The sequence below is a fragment of the Salvelinus fontinalis genome, chromosome 2 (genome assembly GCF_029448725.1).
Source record: "Salvelinus fontinalis isolate EN_2023a chromosome 2, ASM2944872v1, whole genome shotgun sequence".
Classification (NCBI taxonomy): domain Eukaryota; kingdom Metazoa; phylum Chordata; class Actinopteri; order Salmoniformes; family Salmonidae; genus Salvelinus; species Salvelinus fontinalis.
The window spans coordinates 9,352,412-9,375,690 of NC_074666.1; the positions used below are offsets into that span (position 1 = coordinate 9,352,412).

The 23,279-nt window shown below is 42.6% G+C and overlaps 1 protein-coding gene and 1 pseudogene across 1 annotated transcript in view; both read right to left on the reverse strand.

The window, feature by feature from the left end:
- Window positions 1-12,151: 12,151 nt before the first annotated feature.
- On the reverse strand, window positions 12,152-13,203 carry LOC129833563 (C3a anaphylatoxin chemotactic receptor-like; annotated as a pseudogene).
- Window positions 13,204-17,926: 4,723 nt separating this feature from the next.
- The window catches only part of LOC129811443 (C3a anaphylatoxin chemotactic receptor), a 29,998-nt gene continuing 24,645 nt past the window's right edge, over window positions 17,927-23,279 (reverse strand). The window contains exon 5 of the mRNA XM_055862743.1: window positions 17,927-20,171. Coding sequence (XP_055718718.1) covers window positions 19,103-20,171 — 1,069 coding nt within the window. The 3' untranslated portion in view covers window positions 17,927-19,102. The remainder of the gene's footprint in view (window positions 20,172-23,279) is intronic.

Below are 23,279 nucleotides of genomic sequence, written 5' to 3' on the forward strand. Positions count from 1 at the left end.
CTGTTTGGAGAGCTTCTTGGTCTTCATGGTGCTCTTGCTTAGCCGTGTTGCAGACTCTGGGGCCTTTCAGAACAGTTGTATATATACTGAGATCATTAGACAGATCATGTGACACTTAGATTGCACACAAGTGGACTTTATTTAACTAATTATGTGACTTCTGAAGGTAATTAGTTGCACCAGATCTTATTTAGGGGCTTCATAGCAAAGGGGTGAATACATATGCACCCACCACTTTTCAGTAAAAAAAAATTTCAACAAGTTATTTTTTTCATTTAATTTCACCAATTTGGACTATTTTGTGTATGTTCATTACATGAAATCCCCCCCAAAATCTATTTAAAGTACAGGTTGTAATGTATCAAAATAGGAAAAACGCCAAGGGGGGTGAATACTTTTGCAAGGCACTGTATATCCTGAATACAAAGTGTTATGTTTGCGGAAAATCCAACACAACACATCACTGAGTACCCCTCTTCACATTTTCAAGCATGGTGGTGGCTGCATCATGTTATGGGTATTCTTGTCATCGCCAAGGACTAGGGAGGTTTTTAAGATACAAATAAGTAGAATAGAGCTAAGCACAGGCAAAATCCTAGAGGAAAACCTGGTTCAGTCTGCTTTCCAACAGACACTGGGGGTCAAATTCACCTTTCAGGAGGACAATAACTTAAAAGACAAAACCAAATATACACTGGAGTTGCTTACTAAGGTGACATTGAATGTTCCTGAGTGGCCTAGTTACAGTTTTGACTTAAATTGGCTTGAAAATCTATGGAAAGACTTGAAAATGACTATCTAGCAATGATCATCAACTAACTTGACAGTTGAAATAATTGTTTTAACTAAAATGTACAAATATCGCACAGTACAGCTGTGCAACGCTCTTAGAGACTTACCCAGAAAGACTCACATCTGAAATTTTAACATGTATTGACTCAAGCTCTTTGCTTGACATCATGGGAAAATCAAAAGACATCAGCCAAGACCTCAGGAAAGAAATTGTAGGCCTCCACAAGTCTGGTTCATCCTTGGGAGCAATTTCCAAACGCCTGAAGGTACCACGTTCATCTCTACAAACAATAGTACGCAAGTATAAACACCATGGGACCACGCGGACGGAGGACAGGGTGGACGGAAGACAGGGTGGTGCGGCAGGTGCCGCTTCTCATTCGAATGCTGTAATTTTATCTAAACCATCAGGTGTACGCCGACCCCCGCTAAGTAACTCATGCAAAGAGTTAAAGCGCAATTATGTGTTTTATCTCCAGTACTCTGCCATGATTGTCAGTTATGTAGCTGCTCTACTGATAATCTCAGTGCGTCCTTGCTGGGATGACACAATCAGTCTACTACCGGAGAATATTAACACCAAACACATTGGTTCACCGCTCCACGGGAGCGGACAGTACACAGCATACCATAAGGTTCTGAATAATGGCCAAGTCTACCTCGCTCCTTATTCTACTGAACCGCTTAGGCGCAACAAACACAAGTCCAACATTTATCGGAAACTTTTAAACTTTTGACTCTTCAAACATACCAAAGTCGCTATATGCGATCCCTGACTCTGCTTCTGGTACGCAAGCTGTTTTAATTAGTTCCCCGCATCCAGTGCAGGCGGGAGGGATTGTTAATTGCGCTACCGAACTGCCCCTAATCAAAACGAAACAAAACGGCCTAAACCCAGCCGTCAGAAAACACCGAAAATTAAACTTTTTTCAATGTGTCAATCACTCTCAAGTCATCTGGGACCCACGAGCTAAGCCCAAGGGACTACTAGGGGGGCACTTGAACATTCGTAGTGTCATTCCAAAAAGTGATCAAATTCAACATCTACTCACAGACTCCAACCTTGACTTTCTCTGCCTCTCAGAGACATGGCTCCATAAAAACTCTCCATCTGCTGCTTTGATTGTGCCTGGCTACAATGTTTTCAGGAGAGACAGGACTGAAGGAAGAGGAGGGGGTGTGATGATTTACATTAAAGAACATATCCGATGTAAACAAATTGAGTGGTCATGTGATAATGAACTAGAATGTATTGGCCTGAACATTACACTGTCTCCCCAAATGTCTTTTACCCTCATTGGAATGTATAGGCCACCTTCCACCAAAAGTGTGTTTTTTGATCAGTTTAATAACATGCTTAGGGAATGTGATTTTGGGAAAGAGGTCATCTTAATGGGAGATTTTAACATTAATTATGAAGACAAGTGTTGTAGGAAAACCCTCAAACGGATCACTAATACCTTTGACCTTACACAGCTAGTTAAAGGGCCAACCAGGGTGACTTGTTGCTCTAAAACACAGATTGATTTGGTGTTCAGTAATAAACCAGAGAGAGTGACTAAATCATTCAATATGGTTACTGGGCTATCTGATCATAATCTGACACTTATAGCCAGAAAGCTGTCTAAGAGCAGGTTTAACCTCTCTACTGTTAGAAAGCCTGATCAACTAAGAATACCTAAGAGTGAATTAAGCTATTTTGAAAACGCAATTAAGGGAATTAACTGGAATGATCTCTTGTCCTATGCAGACGTGGAAGCTGATAGTCAAGTTTTTCTATCCACAATCCAGACTACATTAAAGGGTTTCCTAAAGAAAATCAAATCCAAACCTGGCCAAAAGAGCACTCTTCCTTGGCTAAATGGAGAAATCTGGAAATTGATGAAAGAACGAGATTATTATCTAAAAATAGCCCTAAGATCCAAATTAGAGCATGACCGACGTAGGTTTACCATGTTGAGAAATAAGGTGATGAAAGAAATCAGACAGGCCAAGGCAAACTTTTTTATTAACATAATTGGTGAAGCAAAGGGAAATTCTAAACTGATCTGGGAGAATCTAAAAAAGTTAACAGGGAAAGACCATAGTAACACTACAAAAAGACTAGAAATCATGGTGAATAACAATCTAACACAGGATGCAGTCGAAATAGCAATAGCCTTCAATTCCTACTTTATTGACTCTGTCAGGGTACTGACACAGAACCCCTCCACTGGTTTCTTGGGCTCAGTGCTAGTAAATGATGCTCAACCTGTCTTCATCATAAGGGAGTTTTCTGAGTCAAAGGTGGACAAGGTGATTAGCTCACTAAAGAACTCTAAAGCCAAAGATGTGTTTGGGATGGACTCTACCTTTCTTAAAAACTACAAAGCGTCACTCATTGGCCCCATTACTAAGGTCACCAACACATCTATTGGTCTCGGGGTGTTTCCAAGGGTATGGAAGTCGGCCATAATAACGGCCATCTTTAAATCGGGTGACCCTGCTGACGTGAGTAACTACAGGCCCATTAGTATACTACCTGTGGTGTCAAAGGTTGTTGAAAAGTGTGTAGCAGAACAACTGATTGCCCACCTCAACAACAGCCCCTTCACATTACATTCCATGCAGTTTGTCTTCAGAGCGAAACACTCCACAGAAACGGCCAACTGCTTTCTTCTGGAAAATGTGAAGTCCAAGATGGACAAAGGGGGCGTTGTTGGGGCTGTGTTTCTGGACCTAAGGAAGGCTTTTGATACTGTTAACCATGAGATTCTCATCACAAAATTGTCCAAGTTCAACTTTTCCCCCGATGCCTTGAGATGGATGAAATCATACCTTGAAGGCAGAACTCAGTGTGTCAGAGTGAGCAATGAGCTGTCGCCCACTCTTAGCTATGATGTGGGTGTGCCCCAAGGGTCAATACTGGGGCCCCTCCTGTTCAGCATGTACACTAATGATCTGCCTTCTGTCTGTACTGGGTCTGAACTTCAAATGTATGCAGATGATACAGTGATATATGTGCATGTGTAACGGATGTGAAATGGCTAGCTAGTTAGCGGGTACGCGCTAGTAGCATTTCAATCAGTTACGTCACTTGCTCTGAGACTTTAAGTAGGGTTGCCCCTTGCTTTGCAAGGGCCGCGGCCTTTGTGGAGCGATGGGTAACGACCGTGCTTCGTGGGGGACCGTTGTTGATGTGTGCAGAGGGTCCCAGGTTCGCGCCTGTGTCGGGGTGAGGGGACGCCGTAAAGTTATACTGTTACACATGCAAAGAGCAAACAACAAGCTACACAAGAACTCACTACTGTAATGGTCCAGGTCAATGTGAAAAAAACTGTTTGCATGTTCTTCACAAAGAGGGCAACAGATGCTACTGAGCCAGATGTTTATGTGTCAGGGGAGAAGCTCCAGGTGGTATCTGATTTTAAGTACCTTGGCATCATACTTGATTCCAACCTCTCTTTTAAAAAGCATGTGAAAAAGGTAATTCAAATAACCAAATTCAACCTAGCTAATTTCCGATTTATACGAAATTGTTTGACTACAGAGGTAGCAAAACTGTACTTCAAATCTATGATACTCCCCCACTTAACATACTGCTTGACTAGTTGGGCCCAAGCTTGCTGTACAACAGTAAGACCTATTCAGTCTGTCTACAAACAGGCTCTCAAAGTGCTTGATAGGAAGCCCAATAGCCATCATCACTGTCACATCCTCAGAAAGCATGAGCTCCTGAGTTGGGAAAATCTTGTGCAATACACTGATGCATGTCTTGTATTCAAGATTCTAAATGGCTTGGCTCCCCCTCCACTCAGTATTTTTGTTAAACAGAAAACCCAAACATATGGCAGCAGATCCACAAGGTCTGCCATGAGAGGTGACTGTGTAGTTCCCCTAAGGAAAAGCACCTTTAGTAAATCCACTTTTTCTGTGAGAGCTTCCCATGTCTGGAATACACTGCCATCAGACACACATAACTGCACCACATATCACACTTTCACAAAATGCTTGAAGACATGGCTAAAGGTCAATCAGATTTGTGAACATGGTCCCTAGCTGTGTGTTGCCGCTTTCCATGTCTGTTGTCTGTAACTTGTGAGGTGTGGAAACACTTTGTTGCTTTTATGAATTTTGTCTTGCTGCTTTTTGTTCTATGTTGCTCTGCCTGTATGCTACGTCTTGCTTGTCCTATGTTGCTATGTCTGTATGCTATGTCTTGTTCTATGTTGCTATTGTCTATATTGTAATTGTTTTTAATAACCTGCCCAGGGACTGCGGTTGAGACAATACCAAATTACTACTAGAGCTGGCCCGCCGGTATTATACAGCGCATTCACCGCTAATACTACGAATCCCATAATGCTCTGCTGTTGTTTTTGCGCGCCAATCAGGACAGGACCCAGAAACGCCCTCTCCTCTGTGACAGTAGTCATAGCAACACAGACGCTACCACTGTCAGCGCGCTATCCCTTCCCAAAACTGGCGAAAAGAAAGGCAGAAAACAGGAGCTTTCTGGACAAGTGGGAGGCAGAATATCTGTTTACATATGTAAAAGACAAACCTGTTTGTCTTGTTTGTGGAGTCAACGTGGCTGTAAGTAAGGAGTACAACATTAGACGACACTATGAAACGAAACACCTTGACAAATACAAGGACCTGGACATGACTCAAAGGAGCCAGAAAGTAGAGGAGATGAAAAGAAGTTTGGTTTCACAAAAGAATATGTTCAAAAAAGCCACATCACAAAGTGAGGCTGCTGTAAAGGCTAGTTATATAGTGGCAGCAGAGATCGCAAAATCAGCCCGGCCCTTTAATGAGGGAGAGTTCGTGAAAAAGTGCATGATGAATCTCTACCGCCGTGTTCCCATGCGCACAGTTTGCTGAAAAACTCAGTGTTCTCGCCGCTGAGTTTAGCCGGCGATTTGCCGACTTCGATGTCCAGAAATGTAGGTTTGAACTGCTTAGTAATCCCTTTGCAGTTGATGTGGAAAATGCACCAACCAACATCCAAATGGAGCTGATTGAACTCCAATGCAACGACACGCTGAAGTCAAAGTATGATGCTGTGGACGTCGCACAGTTTCCACGGTTCATCCCTGACACAATGCCTCAGCTCCGCACCCAAGCTGCTCAGATGCTCTCCATGTTCGGCAGCACTTATCTATGCGAGCAACTTTTCTCCTCGATGAAGATGACCAAAACAACTCACAGGAGACGTCTGACTGATGAACACCTTCGCTCGATACTGAGGATTTCTTCAGCTCAGAGCCTGAGCCCAGACATTGATGTACTAGCACCCAAGAAGAGATGCCAGGTATCTGGCTTGGGCACATCAGATTAGATCAGTGTGCAATAATTAACGTTTTATTTGTGCACTTTTTCTTGCTACAAGGCATGGGCTTGAATGGTTGATTGATTTATTATCATTTTATTTGTAAAATTATTAGCCAGTGGAAAAAGTTTATTTTGGTATTTAAATCAGAAGGCTGCAAATAGAAAAGAGGCATACGATTTTTATTTATTTAATAAATGAATGCCATTGATGTGTTTTTTCATTTGAAATTCGATTTTGCATGTCTCCACTATTAAATTATATATTGTATGGTAATAAGCGATGCTTGTTCCATATTCAATGTTAAAGCAAAACTTGTTTGGGTCCATATTAAAAGGTTCATTTGTTCAATGTTGGCCCGCGACTTTGTTCAGGTTTTACATTTTGGCCCACTGGGTATTTGAGTTTGACACCCCTGATCTAATGTGTGTGTATTTGCGCCAGCCGCGGAGGAAGTGTTGTATCAGTTTAAGTGGTTATGTAATTAACGTTGAGCACCTTATCTGACACTGTCAGTTCTGCAATCACTGTAAGAGCATGTGACACTAAGAGCTGCATTGTAAAGATATTACTGTCCATTCCCCAGTAACTTAATGGCAGTTAGTTACAAGTAAATTGCTGTTCATTTTGCATTATTTAATTGGCAGTCAGCTGTAAGTAAGTTATTGTAAAATTCAAAGTAACTTACTTGCAACCAGCTGTCAGTAACTTACTGTACCTTCACTGAACTTTTCTGATGGCAAAATAACCGATAATATTAGCCTCACGGGGCCGAAAAGTCTTGGTTGGCAGTAAACTGACCTTCCTACCACACCATCAGGTCAGTGAGCGTGACAGAGATCTGCCACAGTAAGTTACTGCAAAATGTACAATAACTCACTTGCAAGTAGCTGACAGTATGTTATCGAAAATTTTAAATGAACTTCTTGGCAACCAGCTGCCTTTAAGTTATTGTAAATTGCATAGTTAACAATATATATTTGGAAGAAACATTTACCATTATACTAGATTATGCATACATGTATCCTTTAAGGTACTGACCAGGAATGTTCCCTCTAAACTGCTATGTGGGCGCCCCGGGACTGCTGCAGAAGAAATATCAGCCCACAGAGAGAAGCAGGAGATTGAACTTCACTCAACATTATAGAACAGTGGTCACCAACCGGTGGATCGCGATCGACCGGTCGATCGCCAAAAATGTCTAGTTTCTATTTTTATTTTATTAGTCTCGGGCTGTTGGCGGTAGGTGTACCCAATTCAGCGGGTAGGCGAACTGTTGCCATGTTGAACCATAGGCCTACCGCTGGCTAATCGGATGGCTCAGATGACCAAGTCTGCAGTAATTTAGCAGGCATAAAAGAAAGCTACAGCAAAGTTGATACTGTGAGATTTCGAAACGTTTAAAAGCATGACTATACATAAACTGTCAACCAATACAGCAAAGAACTGTTGTTTTTATGAGTGAGTTCATGTTTAAATTCTTACTCAGCACTGTCAACCCTTTTTTGTAATCAACCCTTTTATAAGCCATAAGGCAGTTAACCCACTGTTCCCCGGGCGCCGAAGACGTGGATGTCGATTATGGCAGCGCCCCACACCTGTCTGATTCAGAGGGATTGGGTTAAATACGGAAGACACTTTTCAGTTGAATGCATTCAGTTGTACAACTGTACAAATGTGCATTATTCTTGTTGAATATCAAGGAACATTTTACTTTCTCTATTCATAGGAGGAACAACATGAATTTGTGCATGAGGCATAAATAATGCGATGCAACTCGAGTTTCACCATCAGCTGGAAGACAGTGTCCCTTTTTGGTCAGTGTCAGTGAAGGAAAGAGAGAGTGGAGGGATGTTGAAAGGCGGACACTCAGTCTGCTGCTCTCTCCTTCCACTGAGACGGACCATCAGACGCAGGCACCATCAGCCCAGTAAAATAAAAATAAAAAGCAAATTAAGTAAATGTATGCTCACTCACCTGTGCCTCACAAGTAATATAATAACGGATCTATTACCTGTGTGATCTTATAGCCTACCTCAAATTTTGAGGATTTAGGTGTGTTGTGAATATGTAAGTGATATGATAGATAAAAGAACAGACAGAGAAACTGATACAAGAAAACAGATTATCTACCAGTCCATGAAACATCTCCAATATCCAGAGCAGCATGGAAACCTCGGCCATACACTTTAAATATTTTAGGCTCTGTTACAAGATGTCGCCAAGGTAATAGATAGCGTTGCTGTTATTTATATCTGAGTGTGATGCTATATAGTACTAGTGAGCCAAGTTAGGCATTACTTACTATGCACTGAATGGAGCTGTATGCATGCTACCAAGTGATGCTTAAGTAAATACTTTCTAATCAACATTATCTTGGTCTTGTATAGAACAAACAGCACACAAAACAGGCCCGAACAACAATGCATTGGCAGGGCATTTCAAGCAAAGCCAACTAGCAGTGATAATGTATTGTGATAATGTATTGTGCCTATACCTTACTGCACAGACCTCATTGCTACAGTACTTCCGGCGCCGACAGAGATGGCCGCCTCGCTTCGCGTTACTAGGAAAATATGCAGTATTTTGTTTTTTTATGTGTTATTTCTTACATAGGTACCCCAGGTAATCTTAGGTTTCATTACATACAGTCGGGAGGAACTACTGAATATAAGAGCAACGTCAACTCACTATCATTACGACCAGGAATATGACTCTCCCGAAGCGGATCCTGTGTTTTGCCTTCCACCCAGTACAATGGATCGGATCCCAGCTGGCGACCCTAAACAACGACGCCGTAAAAGGGGCAAACGAAGCGGTCTCCTGGTCAGGCTTCGGAGACGGGCATATCGCGCTCCACTCCCTAGCATACTACTCGCCAATGTCCAGTCTCTGACAACAAGGTTGATGAAATCCGAGCAAGGGTAGCATTCCAGAGAGACATCAGAGACTGTAACGTTATTTGCTTCACGGACACATGGCTCACTCGAGAGACGCTAACGGAGTCGGTGCAGCCAGCTGGTTTCTTCACGCATCGCGCCGACAGAAACAAACATCTTTCTGGTAAGAAGAGGGCGGGGGGGTATGCCTTATGATTAATGAGACGTGGTGTGCTCATAACAACATACAGGAACTCAGGTCATTCTGTTCACCTGACTTAGAATTCCTCACAATCAAATGTCGACCGCATTATCTACCAAGGGAATTATCTTCGATTATAATCACAGCCGTATATATTCCCCCCCAAGCAGACACATCGATGGCCCTGAACGAACTTTATCTGACTCTATGTAAACTGGAAACCACACACCCTGAGGCTGCATTCATCGTAGCTGGGGATTTTAACAAGGCTAATCTGAAAACAAAACTCCCTAAATTCTATCAGCATATCGATTGTGCTACCAGGGCTGGTAAAACCCTAGATCATTGTGATTCTAACTTCCGCGACGCATATAAGGCCCTCCCCCGCCCTCCTTTCGGAAAAGCTGACCACAACTCAATTTTGTTGCTTCCAGCCTACAAACAGAAACTAAAACAAGAAGTTCCCGCGCTCAGGTCTGTTCAATGCTGGTCCGACCAATCTGATTCCACGCTTCAAGACTGCTTCAACCACGTGGATTGGGATATGTTCCGCATTGCGTCCAACAACAACATTGACAAATACGCTGATTCGGTAAGCGAGTTCATTAGAAAGTGCATCAGCAACGTAATACCCACAGCAAAGATTAAAACATTCCCAAACCAGAAACCGTGGATTGATGGCAGCATTCGCGCAAAACTGAAAGCGCGAACCACTGCTTTTAACCAGGCCAAGGTGACCGGAAACATGCCCGAATACAAACAGTGTAGCTATTCTCTCCGCAAGGCAATCAAACAAGCTAAGTGCCAGTATAGAGACAAAGTAGAGTCGCAATTCAACAGCTCAGACACAAGAGGTATGTGGCAGGGTCTACAGTCAATCACGGATTATAAAAAGAAAACCAGCCCCGTCGCGGACCAGGATGTCTTGCTCCCAGACAGACTAAATCACTTTTTGCTCGCTTTGAGGACAATACAGTGCCACTGACACGGCCCGCTACCAAAACCTGCGGGCTCTCCTTCACTGCAGCCAAGGTGAGTAAAACATTTAAGCGTGTTAACCCTCGCAAGGCTGCAGGCCCAGACTGCATTCCCAGCCGCGTCCTCAGAGCATGCGCAGACCAGCTGGCTGGTGTGTTTACGGACATATTCAATCAATCCTTATCCCAGTCTGCTGTTCCCACATGCTTCAAGAGGGCCACCATTGTTCCTGTTCCCAAGAAAGCTAAGGTAACTGAGCTAAACGACTACCGCCCCGTAGCACTCACTTCCGTCATCATGAAGTGCTTTGAGAGACTAGTCAAGGACCATATCACCTCCACCCTATCTGACACCCTAGACCCAGTCCAATTTGCTTACCGACCCAATAGGTCCACAGACGACGCAATCGCAACCACACTGCACACTGCCCTAACCCATCTGGACAAGAGGAATACCTATGTGAGAATGCTGTTCGTCGACTACAGCTCAGCATTTAACATCATAGTACCCTCCAAACTCGTCATCAATCTCGGGACCCTGGGTTTCGACCCCACCCTGTGCAACTGGGTACTGGACTTCCTGACGGGCCGCCCCCAGGTGGTGAGGGTAGGTAACAACATCTGCACCCCGCTGATCCTCAACATTGGGGCCCCACAAGGGTGTGTCCTGAGCCCTCTCCTGTACTCCCTGTTCACCTACGACTGCGTGGCCATGCACGCCTCCAACTCAATCATCAAGTTTGCGGACGACACTACAGTGGTAGGCTTGATTACCAACAACGACGAGACGGCCTACAAGGAGGAGGTGAGGGCCCTCAGAGTGTGGTGTCAGGAAAATAACCTCACACTCAACGTCAACAAAACAAAGGAGATGATTGTGGACTTCAGGAAACAGCAGAGGGATCACCCCCCTATCCACATCGACGGGACAGTAGTGGAGAGGGTAGTAAGTAACATACCTGAGTTATAGTAAAAATACAGTAGATATTATAATGTACAAGAGTGTACTGTAATCAGAATACAGCAGCATATTGTCATTTTACAACAATGACACCTTAATTCAACTGTAAGAACACAGTTCAGCTGTTAAAAATAGGATGTAAGTTGGTTCTGTATTTTTACTGTAGCTGGTAAGTTACTGTCAAATCACAGGTAATTTTTAACTGTATGTGCCATAAGCACATGTACAGTATCATATACAGTGAGCTCCAAAAGCATTGGGACAGTGACACATTTGTTGTTGTTTTGGCTCTATACTCCAGCACTTTGTATTTGAAATGATACAATGACCGAGGTCAATGTGCAGACTATCAGCTTTAATTGGATGGTATTTTCATCCATATCGGGTGAACAGTTTAGAAATAATAAGACTTTTGTACATAGTCCCCCCATTTTAGGTGACCGAAGGTATTGGGACAAATTCACTTATATGTGTGTTAAAGTAGTCAAAAGTTTAGTATTTGGTCCCATATTCCTAGCACGCATTGACAACATCAAGCTTGCGACTCTACAAATGTGTTGGATGCATTTGCTGTTTTGGTTGTGCTTCAGATTATTTAGTGCCCAATAGAAATTAAGGGTACACTCCTAGAAAAAAAGGGTTCTTCGGCTATCCCTATAGGAGCACCCTTTTTGGTTCCAGGTAAAACCCTATTGGGTAAATATCATATCCCCCCCCACCGAAAAGTGATTCCCCTGTTATTGTAATGTTGAGAGGTTAGCATGTCTTGGGGGTATAATATTTTTTCCTCTGCAACTTTTATACTCATAATTATTCACGATGCATTCATGATGACACACACACACACACACGAATGTTCCAATACAACAAACTTATAAAACCCTTAGAGGTTCTTCAATACTTTGTATAGGTACATAAACTTAAGAGGATATCATCAATTTTTCCCTCATAAGTGTCCAAATAAATACGAAGGGGAGTATAATGTTAAACATGCTGTTTATGAATACGACCCAAGACATTTCTGACTTAGACCTGAGCCACAGATGAGTGTGTTGTGACATCCTCGCTGAAGACGTTCTCAAACACTTTATGGAGAGAGACCCTGACCCTATCCTTGAAGTCCTGGCCAATGAACACATACAGGACAGGGTTGAGGCAGCTGTTGACGTATGCCAGAGAGATGGCCAGGGGGTACCAATTCTAGGCTTCACCTGCCGAGGCAAACCTGCCATACCCAATGGTGGTCCCATTATGAATCATGGTGGGGAGGCTGAGGAGCAAGGCCAGTACCCAGGCCAGACCACACAGCAACCAGGCCAGGGCGATGCTCCGGTGGTTCTGAGCCCAGATAGGCAGGATGATGAGGACAAAGCGGTCCAGGCTGATGAGAACCAGGGTGAAGACGCTGGAGAACATATTGAGATACATGGCAGAGGGGAGAATCTTACACATACCCTCCGAATGGCCAGTGTTGGTTCAGTATGATTTCAACCAATGAGAAAGGTATGGAGACACAGCAGAGGAGGTCTGCTACAGCCAGGTTTACAAACCAGACAGTGTTGACTGTCCTCTTCATCTTCACTCCAGCTATCCAGATGACAGAGCCGTTGCCTGGGATACCGAGGACACAAGTGATGCTGTATTTGACCATGGACACCACCCGTATGGACTGATTTAGCTACTCTGATTGATCAGTTTCATTGAACATGTCATACTAGGTAGACATACTGTAGTCATGGTCCTCTCTGAATAACTCCCATTTATGTTGTCCCTAGGGGAGGAATTGTTTCACACACAATGTCTTACACAATTTTATCATTTTATGTTTCGTCTTAACTGAGCATAAAACTGAGGATTCTCAGTGAGTTCATTCTTGTAACCATTCAAAATGATTAGTTGTTGCTCTTTTGAAAAAGATGCAAACTCCTGTATAGCGGCATTTCCTGCTAATGCAGTAGGTTCCAGTATCACCTTACACTCATTTTTCCAATGCCCGATAGTCCCACATCTAAAACAGGGAGCTATCCCCTTACGCTTTGACGTTTTTTCGCTACGTTCCTTAGTCTTACCTTGGCCATTGAAACTATCGGTAGTGATTTTCTCTATGGCCCTATTAATTATTAATTATATTCCACTCTCAAAACATTGTCTTGAATTAAATTCACTAACCCTGCAATTATCGTTTGGATCACAGGGTTCAAACCTGCCATCAAAGCAGAAGTGCAAATTCTATCAATACACTCCCGTTCCCAGTCTTTCTGTGGCAGCATACTGGTACTCATTCTGGGTTTATCGTGATGCATTTTTTTGTTGATAGAATGCTGACATCAAAACGCTGGTATATTGAGCTTTTGATTCTGGTTTTATGTTTTTATGCCAAGTCATAATTGCCTCCCTGAATTCTTTATTAGATTTGAATTCTCCGTCAGCAGGAAAATGTTGTCCAATTTTATCTAATTTGCTAAATTTATCCCATAATCCAGCTGAATTGGTAGAATTCTCGGGCGCTTCTTTCAGCGCCTCTATGGCTTTATTAAACTCTGCTAGCTCTATATTACAGGGAGTAACGGGTCCGTTTGTCACCATATCAATAGTTATTCTGAAAGCCTTGAACCAGCATTTTTTAGTTAGACGCAGGCAGTTTATTTGAAAAGGTCAAAGGTATAATTGAGCCTCCTATAAATTTGCCTGACACCCCTGTGCACTCCTTCACCAGGTTCTGCTTTTCATCCTTCTCTGTTTCAGAAGTGTGTAAAGCCCTGAAAGAAATTGATTTTAAAAAATCCCCTGGCCCTGATGAACTAGACCCCCGCCTCCTACACCTAGCCACAGACATTATTGCTCCCCCTTAACAAGTATTTTTAACCTCACGCTTGATGTTAAGGAAATCCCCAAGTTATGGAAATCTGCTTTTGTACTGCCTCTCCTGAAAGGTGGAGATCCTTCGCTACTTGACAACTATCGACCCATATCAAAATTGTCTGTACTATCAAAGGTACTGGAGTCCTTAGTTAGTAGGCAGCTAAAGACCTACTTCCAAGAAAACAACATCTTAAATGGAATGCAATCAGGTTTTAGGTCTGGCCACAACACTGTTTCAGCAACATTGAAGGTTTTAAATGACATCTACTGTGCTCTTGATAAGAAGTTACATTTTGTGTCTGTTTTCATTGATTTGTCGAAGGCTTTTGACACCGTGGAACATGCTGTGTTAGTGCAAAGGTTAATTGTGGAATTACTGGTCATGCTCTAGATTGGTTTATAAATTACCTATCAAATCGTACACAATGTGTAATGGCGGATGGTTGTAAATCTGAGTCCATAGAGGTGTGCACAGGTGTTCTGCAAGGTTCTATTTTGGGCCCACTGTTGTTCATTTTGTATATCAACAACATTGGGGATCTTATTGAAACAGCGGATGTTCATTTTTATGCAGATGATTCTGTTCCTTATTCAAGTGGTAGTAGTTTATCTTTATCTTTTGAAAATGAACAAAGAGCATTTAACATCATACAACAGAATATGTATGATTTAAAGCTGATTCTAAATTCGGATAAAACAAAATGCATGGTATTTTCAAATGCCAGGCATGTTACAAATCATGTCATTGCTACATTGGCTGGACATACTATAGAGCAAGTTAAAGTGTACAAATATTTGGGTGTGTGGGTTGATGATAAGCTGAGCTTCACTGTGCATGTAGAGAACTTGATAAGGAAGCTCAAGCTGAAAATAGGATTTTATTACCGGCATAAGGCTTGTTTTTATTTTGAGGCCAGGAAGGAGCTGGTACGATGTACATTACTGTCGGTTTTAGATTTGAGTGATATTATATATATGCAGGCCTCAGCCACTACCCTGAGATCACTTGATTCAGTATATCATGCAGCCCTCAGGTTCATTACAAATCAGAAACGTCTAACACATCATTGTGATCTCTACAGCGCTGTTGGCTGGTCGTCATTGACCTTGCGTAAGCTTAAACACTGGTATACACTGATTTATAAGGCCATATTGGGTAAAATGCCATTTTATCTCTGTTCTTTTTTAGTCAGGTCAGTAAATAAATATAAATTACGGTCCATTCTGATTTGCTTCTAACAGTACCAAAAATTAGAACAGGTCAAGGTAGAAATAGTTTGTTACTTAGCACCATGGTCCTGGAATTCTCTCCTGAACATTTTAAAATGTGATCTAGTTTCATTGGTGGAGTTTAAACACTTGATCGATGTATATATCATAGAAGAGTGTAATTGTTTTTAGGCCAGCTGTTTTTAGTCAAGATGTTTGTGTTTTTAATGTAATATATAATTGTTGTACTTTGTGTGTTTATAGTTTTGTTTAATGTTGTGTTAGTGCATGTAAGTTGTTTTGTCTGAAACGTTGTTCCCCCTGCTGCTATTGGACCAGGTTTCTCTTGGAAAAGAGATATTATCCTAATGAGAAAAAACCTATATAAATAAAGGTAAAATAACTTTTTTTAAATTATTCCCTAAACACTCCCGATGGAGTTCAAGGTATTTTAGATTTCTTCACTCCCGTCTATAATACACACCTTTTATTAACTATGTTCTAAGATAGCACTACACACTTCCCCGGATAATAATTAATTGGTCATGGCACTTCATACCTTCTATTAGAACCGATACCATAGTATCTGCGAATTTATTACTGGAGAATACGATTTCTTAATGGCTTTGTGTCGTATCTCCTCCAATATCCCTATTATTGATAACACACATCACCAAAATTATTCACACTTGTCTTCCTATTTCCACATAATCTGCCATGGTTCAGTATCCCAACAGGGCACACAACTAACCTCCCATTCACACACACACACTTTTATGGCTACTACAACTAGGCTCTCGCTCTGTTATAGGTTATGCAGGGAACCAACCCCGCTGGATTTGACCCCCTAGGACTCACCCTTCGCAGGTTCCAGCCTACGCGGGCTTACCTTCCGAGACTCACCCTATTCTTATAGTAGTCACATGAACTATCCCAACCAGAATTTACCCCCTAGGACTTACCACACAGGTACTAGCCTGCTCGAGTTTACCTTCCGGGACTCACCCTATATTTATAGTAATCACAGGTATTAACCCACTGGGGTTTACTATTGACTTTATAGTACTAGCAGGAACCAACCTACTAGGGATTTAACCCCTAGGACTTACCCTACAGGTACCAGCCTGTATGAGTTTAACTTCCGGGCCTTACCAGTTATAATAAAGCTATGACCGGTCGTTACACAATGGGCCTATAGAATTAAACTTAGGCTCTCCAGGTCCGTATCCCATAATTAGTTCAGCCAACGATTCTCATCTCCTCAAGATGTCAACATGAGTGGAAACAGATATAGGAACTAGCCTTCCTTGTCTGTTGCCAGCTCTGCTCCACTGATCTGGACTCTTTGGTTTGACTACAAATCATCGTGAATCCTGCCGACGCCGCCATCTGTTAGGTTCTTATTTTTCAGAGTAAATAACTCACGGACACTAGAGAAGTTTTAACCAAGTTTAATTCTTCCCAAAGGTTCTGTACAGCTGTAATTCAGACAACCCAACATTTCTCCCATCACAGATATATATCCCACTTAAGACACTCCTTCTCTCCAATCCTTACATCTTATGGTTCCACAGGAAGAGGGTAGTAAACCTATATTACTCCCTTCAGTGGATCTGACCTCACCTCGTAACCTCAACCCCTCATTTGCCTAGTCCACAGATGTCCATCTGCCTTCCCTATAGCAATCCTTTGATCTCCACCCATCCACCCAGCACATTCCACAGCCACTCTGTCTTTCTACAGATCTCACTCCTTAAATATACTATGCATCTGATCTATCATGTCTTTAATATCTCAATGTTCAAAATGTCGAATCGAACAGAGGGTACTATGGTGTTGTTGACCAGCTGGTGATACAATAGGACAGGTGAGAGAAGATCATTGCATGTAAATACATCTTGGCTGCCTGTGTAGAGAGTGAGTTACATTTCAGAGAATATATCTGATTCTGTGGACATATTTTTAATGTGTTTTTTAAAAGTTTAAAGTATAGGATAATGCCCAGATATTTAAACTTTGTCTGTTTAGATTTTTTTGTCTGTGGATGAGTGTCCGGGTAAGCCTGTTCATTTAGTTTTGTGGAGAAGTGCATGCTTTTTTAAAATCAAAGTACTTGAGATGTTGAAGTTGGATAGCTTGGAGAGGATGTTGTGGTTAACAGTATCAAAGGCTTTTCTGTGGAGGAGAACTGCACCTACAACACCCCGTTTGTCCAGCTTGGCCTTCATCATCTTTAGGAGATTGCAACATATGTTTTCTGTAGAGTCTGTAGAGTGACCTAAACCCAAACTGCATAGGGTGAAGGGGTAAACTACCCACATTCAAGTGGACTGTTAGCTGTTCCATGACCACTTTCTCTGCAACCTTGGAGATGACAGGGAGGATACTGATTGGTCTGTAGTTGCTCATGTCATATTGGTCTGGTGATTTATATATTGGTGTTACAATAGATGATTTCGATGCCTTAAGAAATGTGTTTTTCCGTATTGAAAGGTTCATTATTTGGGTGAATCAGGATTCCTTTGTACTGTTTTAGAAGTGTACTTTGAAAGACCACAATGTCATTGGATTTAAGGTGTTTTTTTCTCCATTGATGTGCTATGCAAGGGATTAATGCTGTTTTCTTCCTTTCAGTTAGATGTGATGAAAAAATGACTGAATAAGAATAGACATTATCTCTGGTATACAGCATGTGACTATGTGATTATCAATGACCAAGGACACAGCTACTGATCAAAATAATTGATTTATTTGATAAAATATGCAACTGAGATTGGATGGTATAACATTTAAGTGTAATTATTGTCCACATCAATACACTACAGCATGGACCGGCCAATGATAGTCATACAGGACATAGAAGGCAGATTCCAAGTTTAAATACAGAAAGATAATTACTGGAACGGACATTCCCTTAAGTGTACTTTCACATTGTTGTGGTCTGAGGGGATTTGTCCAGTCTAGTCATCCTATTTATATGGCTCTTACATCCATTAGGAGGAATGTAACACAGGGAAGATAACAAGGGAACTCAGGGTGAAATGTAAGTTTGTTTTCGAGCAGAGGATTAGCTAAAAGTTGACTTCCTCCTGTTCCAATTAAACTCCAGCCCAGCCAATGAGTCATCACATACAGGAGATAGCTCTGAGTAGGCCTGTCAGCAAAAGGGTATTCTGATTGTTCTGACACATGAAAATTAACATTTCAATCTATTCATTTCCAGGGACAACTTCACTGGCAGCATATGGGGTTAGTCAAGTTTAATTATGGTGCTTCTCGAAGCACCACAATGTGGTTATCTAGAGACATTTTATTTAACCTTTAACTAGGTAAGTCAGTTAAGAACAAATTCTTATTTACAATGACAGCTTACCCCGGCCAAACCTAGAAGATGCTGGGCCAATTGCGCCCTATGGGACTCCCAATCACGGCCGGATGTGATACAGCCTAGATTCGAACCAGTCTGTAATGACACCTCTTGCACTGAGATGCAGTGCCTTAGAACACTGCGCCACTCGGGAGACCAACTACACCAACCAGCACCAGTTGATATTTCTTGGTTTGTTCTTTTAAATGATAGATGCAGTGCTACATGAAAAGTGTAAGATTGGTGGGTGACAAACTTTTTTCATTTGGTATGTCTTCATCAGAGTAATCTACAGTGTTGTTACTTCCTTCCTCCACACCCCACTGATAAGAAACACAAGTGTAACAGAAGAGTTTTTAGGACAAATTGCAAACAAAAACCCAACAGCTTTATACAAAAAGCCATGCATGCAACATTTCAAATAAGGCATGGACTGAACTTTAAACCCTCTTTTGTTATTGTCAAAGTCTAATTTCTTAATTGCTTGTAAAATGTTTTATATATCAGATTATACTCATTTTAGGTCAGACATTTCTGACTCAGACTTGAGCCTCAGACGAGTTGGTGGCACGTGAGAGCTGTGACTGTCCCTTGGAGTACACAGAGGAACGCAGAGTCACATCCTCGCTGAAGACCTTCTCAAATATTTTACGTAGAGAAACCCTGACCCTCTCCTTGAAGTCCTGACCCATGAACACATACAGGACAGGGTTGAGACAGCTGTTGACATAAGCCAGAGAGATGGCCAGGGGGTCTAGAGCCCTGGCCATGTCCTGGGAGGCTTCCTCGCCATACTCGATCATCAGTCCAATGACGTGATAAGGCAGCCAACACACAAAGAACGCTGTCACCACAACCAAAATTATCTGGAAGGCCCTCTGGGATTTAAAACGGCCGCTGCTCACCCTCCTACCGATCAGCAGGTAGCAGACAGCGATGACCAGTAGGGGGATGAGGAAGCCGAGTATAAGCCTGGTGACGTGGGTGGCTTTGATAGCCGACTGGTTGCCCTCAGTTTTGTCTTGTAGGTGGTTATAGATGCACAGTGTTATGTTCATATCATCATGGACTTCTATTTCTCTGTACATCATAGAGGGGAGGCTGAGGAGCAGGGCCAGGACCCAGGCCAGACCACAGAGCAGCCAGGCCAGGGTGATGCTCCGGTGGTTCTGGGCCCAGACAGGCAGGATGACCAGAGCAAAGCGGTCCAGGCTGATTAGAACCAGTGTGAAAACACTGGCGAACATGTTGAGGACGACCATCGACGGAAGAATCTTACACATAGCATCTCCATAAGGCCAGTGAGGGTTCAGTATGATGTCAGCTATGGAGAAGGGTATGGAGACACAGCAGAGGAGGTCTGCTACAGCCAGGTTTACAAACCAGACAGTGTTGACTGTCCTCTTCATCTTCACTCCAGCTATCCAGATGACAAAGGCATTGCCTGGGATACCAAGGACACAGGCAATGCTGCAGAGAACTATGGACACCACTGATATGGATCGATGCCCTTGTTCTGACACAGAGATTTCATTTAACGGGTCATAATACAAGTCAAACTCCCCATGATCTTCTGTGACATAATGCTCTGAGAAATCCATGTTGTCCCTATGGAGAAATTGACACAGAATGTCACTCATATTCTGACTTAATCATTAAAACACAATCTATGTTCTAATTTAATGTTTCATGGCATTGAGGATTGTGATTGACGTCGTTAATTCATGATTGATGAAAACTGTCTATATGGCATGTGTAACTACATCCTGCTATCAGAGCATTTAGTATTTTTCTGTAAGTAAATCTGTACAATCCATTTAGTATGATATGTTACGAATAGTATGCATGTCCATCATCCATTTTATGTTCCAACTACAATTTGCATTATATGTTACGAATTTGCTAAATGTACAATGTTACAAATTTGCAATAGTATGATATGTTACGAATTCTAGCTAGGTGGCTAACTTTAGCTAGCTCGCTAACATTAGCTAGGGGTTAGGGTTAAGGTTAGGACTTAGGTTAAAGGTTTAATGTTAGGCTAAAGGGAAGGATTAGATAAAACAGTTTTAACTTAACACATTTTTCGCCCGCTTTGAGGATAAAAACAGTGCCACCAACGTGGCCGTCTCCCAAGGACATAGGGCTCTCGTTCTCTGGGGCCGACGTGAGTAAGACATTTAAGCGTGTTAACACCTCGCAAGGCTACCGGCCTAGACGGCATCCCTAGCAGTATCCTCAGAGCATTCACAGACCAGCTGGCTAGAGTGTTTACAGACATATTCAATCTCTTCCTATCCCAGTCTGTTGTCCCCACTTACTTCAAGATGTCCACCATTGTTCCTGTAAGAAAGCAAAGGTAACTGAACTAAATGACTATCGCCCCATAGCACTCACATCTGTCGTCATGAAGTGCTTTGAAAAGGCTAGCTAAGGATCATATCACATCACCTCTACCTTACACCCTAGAAGACCCACTTCAATTTTCTTACCACCCCAATAGATCCACAGATGATACAGTCACCATTACACTCCACACTGCCCTTTCCCATCTGGACAAGAGGAATACCTACGTAATAATGGCATTCATTGACTATAGCTCAGCCTTCAACACCATAGTACGCTCCAAACTCATCTTTAAGCTTGGGGCCATGGGTCTGAACCCCGTCCTGTGCAACTGGGTCCTGGACTTCCTGACAGGCCGCCCCCTCAGGTGGTGAAGGTAGGAAACAACACCTCCACATCCCCGATCCTTAACATAGGGGCCCTACAAGGGTGTGTACTCAGCCCCCTCGTGTACAGCCACACAAGCCCACAGAACGGGAGCGCCGAGTGCTCAAGCGCGTAAAAATCATCTGTCCTGGTTACAACACTCACTAGAGTTCCAAACTGCTTCAGGAAGCAAATTCAGCATAAGAACTGTTCGTCGGGAGCTTCATGAAAGCCAAAGATCACCATGCGCAATGCAAGGTGTCGGATGAAGTGGTGTAAAGCTCACCACCATTGAACTGTGGAGCAGTGGAAATGCGTTCTCTGGAGTGTTGAATCGTGCTTCACCATATGGCAGTCCGACGGACAAATTTGGCTTAGGCAGATGCCAGGAGAATGCTACCCTGCCCCAATGCATAGTGCCAACTGTAAAGTTGGGTGGTGACTTAATAACGGTCTGGGGCTATTTTTCATGGTTCAGGCTAGCCCCTTAGTTCCAGTGAAGGGAAATCTTAATGCTACAGCATACAATGCCATTCTAGATGATTCTGGGCTTCCAACTTCATGGCAACAGTTCGGGCAAGGCCCTTTCCTGTTACAGCATTCCCCAGAGCACAAAGCAAGGTCCATACAGAAATGGTTTGTTGAGATCGGTGTGGAAGAACTTGACTGGCCTGCACAGAGCCCTGACCTCAACCACGTCGAATACCTTTGGGACTAATTGGAACGCTGACTGCGAGCCAGGCCTAATCACCCCAACATCAGTGCACAACCTCACTAATGCTCATGGCTGAATGGAAGCAAGTCCCTGTAGCAACGTTTCAACATCTAGTGAATAGCCTTCCCAGAAGAGCGGAGGCTGTTATAGCAGCAAAAGGGTGGACCAACTCCAAATTAATGCCCATGATTTTGGAATGAGATGTTCGACGAGCATGAGTCCACTTACTTTTGGACATGTAGCAGTGATTCATATGTTGATGATGTGAAGAATAGTTGCTGGTCTGTGGTGTGTGAATGTGGAGCAACCAGAAGCTGCACTTGACACATTTAGGAAATTGCTTATTCCAGTTGCTAATAAGCATGCATTGTTTAAGAAAATGACTAACAACTAGTAAATCCCCTTGGATTGATGCGGAATTGAACAATTGTATGGTTGAGAGGGATGAAGTAAAAGTCTCTGGGTTCGCGCCCAGGCTCTGTCGCAGCCGGCCGCAACCGGGAGGTCCGTGGGGCGACGCACAATTGGCATAGCGTCGTCCGGGTTAGGGAGGGTTTGGCCGGTAGGGATATCCTTGTCTCAGTATGTAAAATGTAATAAAAATGTATGCACTCTACTGTAAGTCGCTCTGGATAAGAGCGTCTGCTAAATGACTAAAATGTAATGTAAATGTAAAAGTTATGGCAAATAAGTCTGGCAGCCCAACTGATCGGCAAACGTACCGCAAATTAAGAAATCATGTGACAAAACTAAAATAAACTATACTATGAAACAAAAGGTCAATTATATAAAGAACAATAGTAAAAATGTTGGGGGCACCTTAAATTACATTATAAAATAAAATAAATTACAAGCCAATTTGGCTCCATCATTCATTGAATCAGATGGCTCATTGATCAAAGCCGACTGATATTGCCAACTACTTTAATTACTTTTTCATTGGCAAGATAAGCATACTTAGGGATGACATGCCAGCAACAAACGCTGACACTACACATCCAAGTATATCGGACCAAACCAAGAATTGTACTTTCGAATTCCGTAAAGTCAGTGTGGAAGCGGTGAAAAAAATGCTGTCTATCAACAATGACAAGTCACCGGGGTCTGAATCTGGATGGAAAATTACTGAGGATAATAGGGGATGATATTGCCACATCTTCAATTCAGGCCTGGAGGGAAGCTAAAGTCCTTCCGCTACCCAAGAATAGTAAAGCCCCCTTTACTAGCTCAAATAGCCGACCAATCAGCCTGTAACCAAACTTTAGTAAACTTCTGGAAAAAAATTGGTG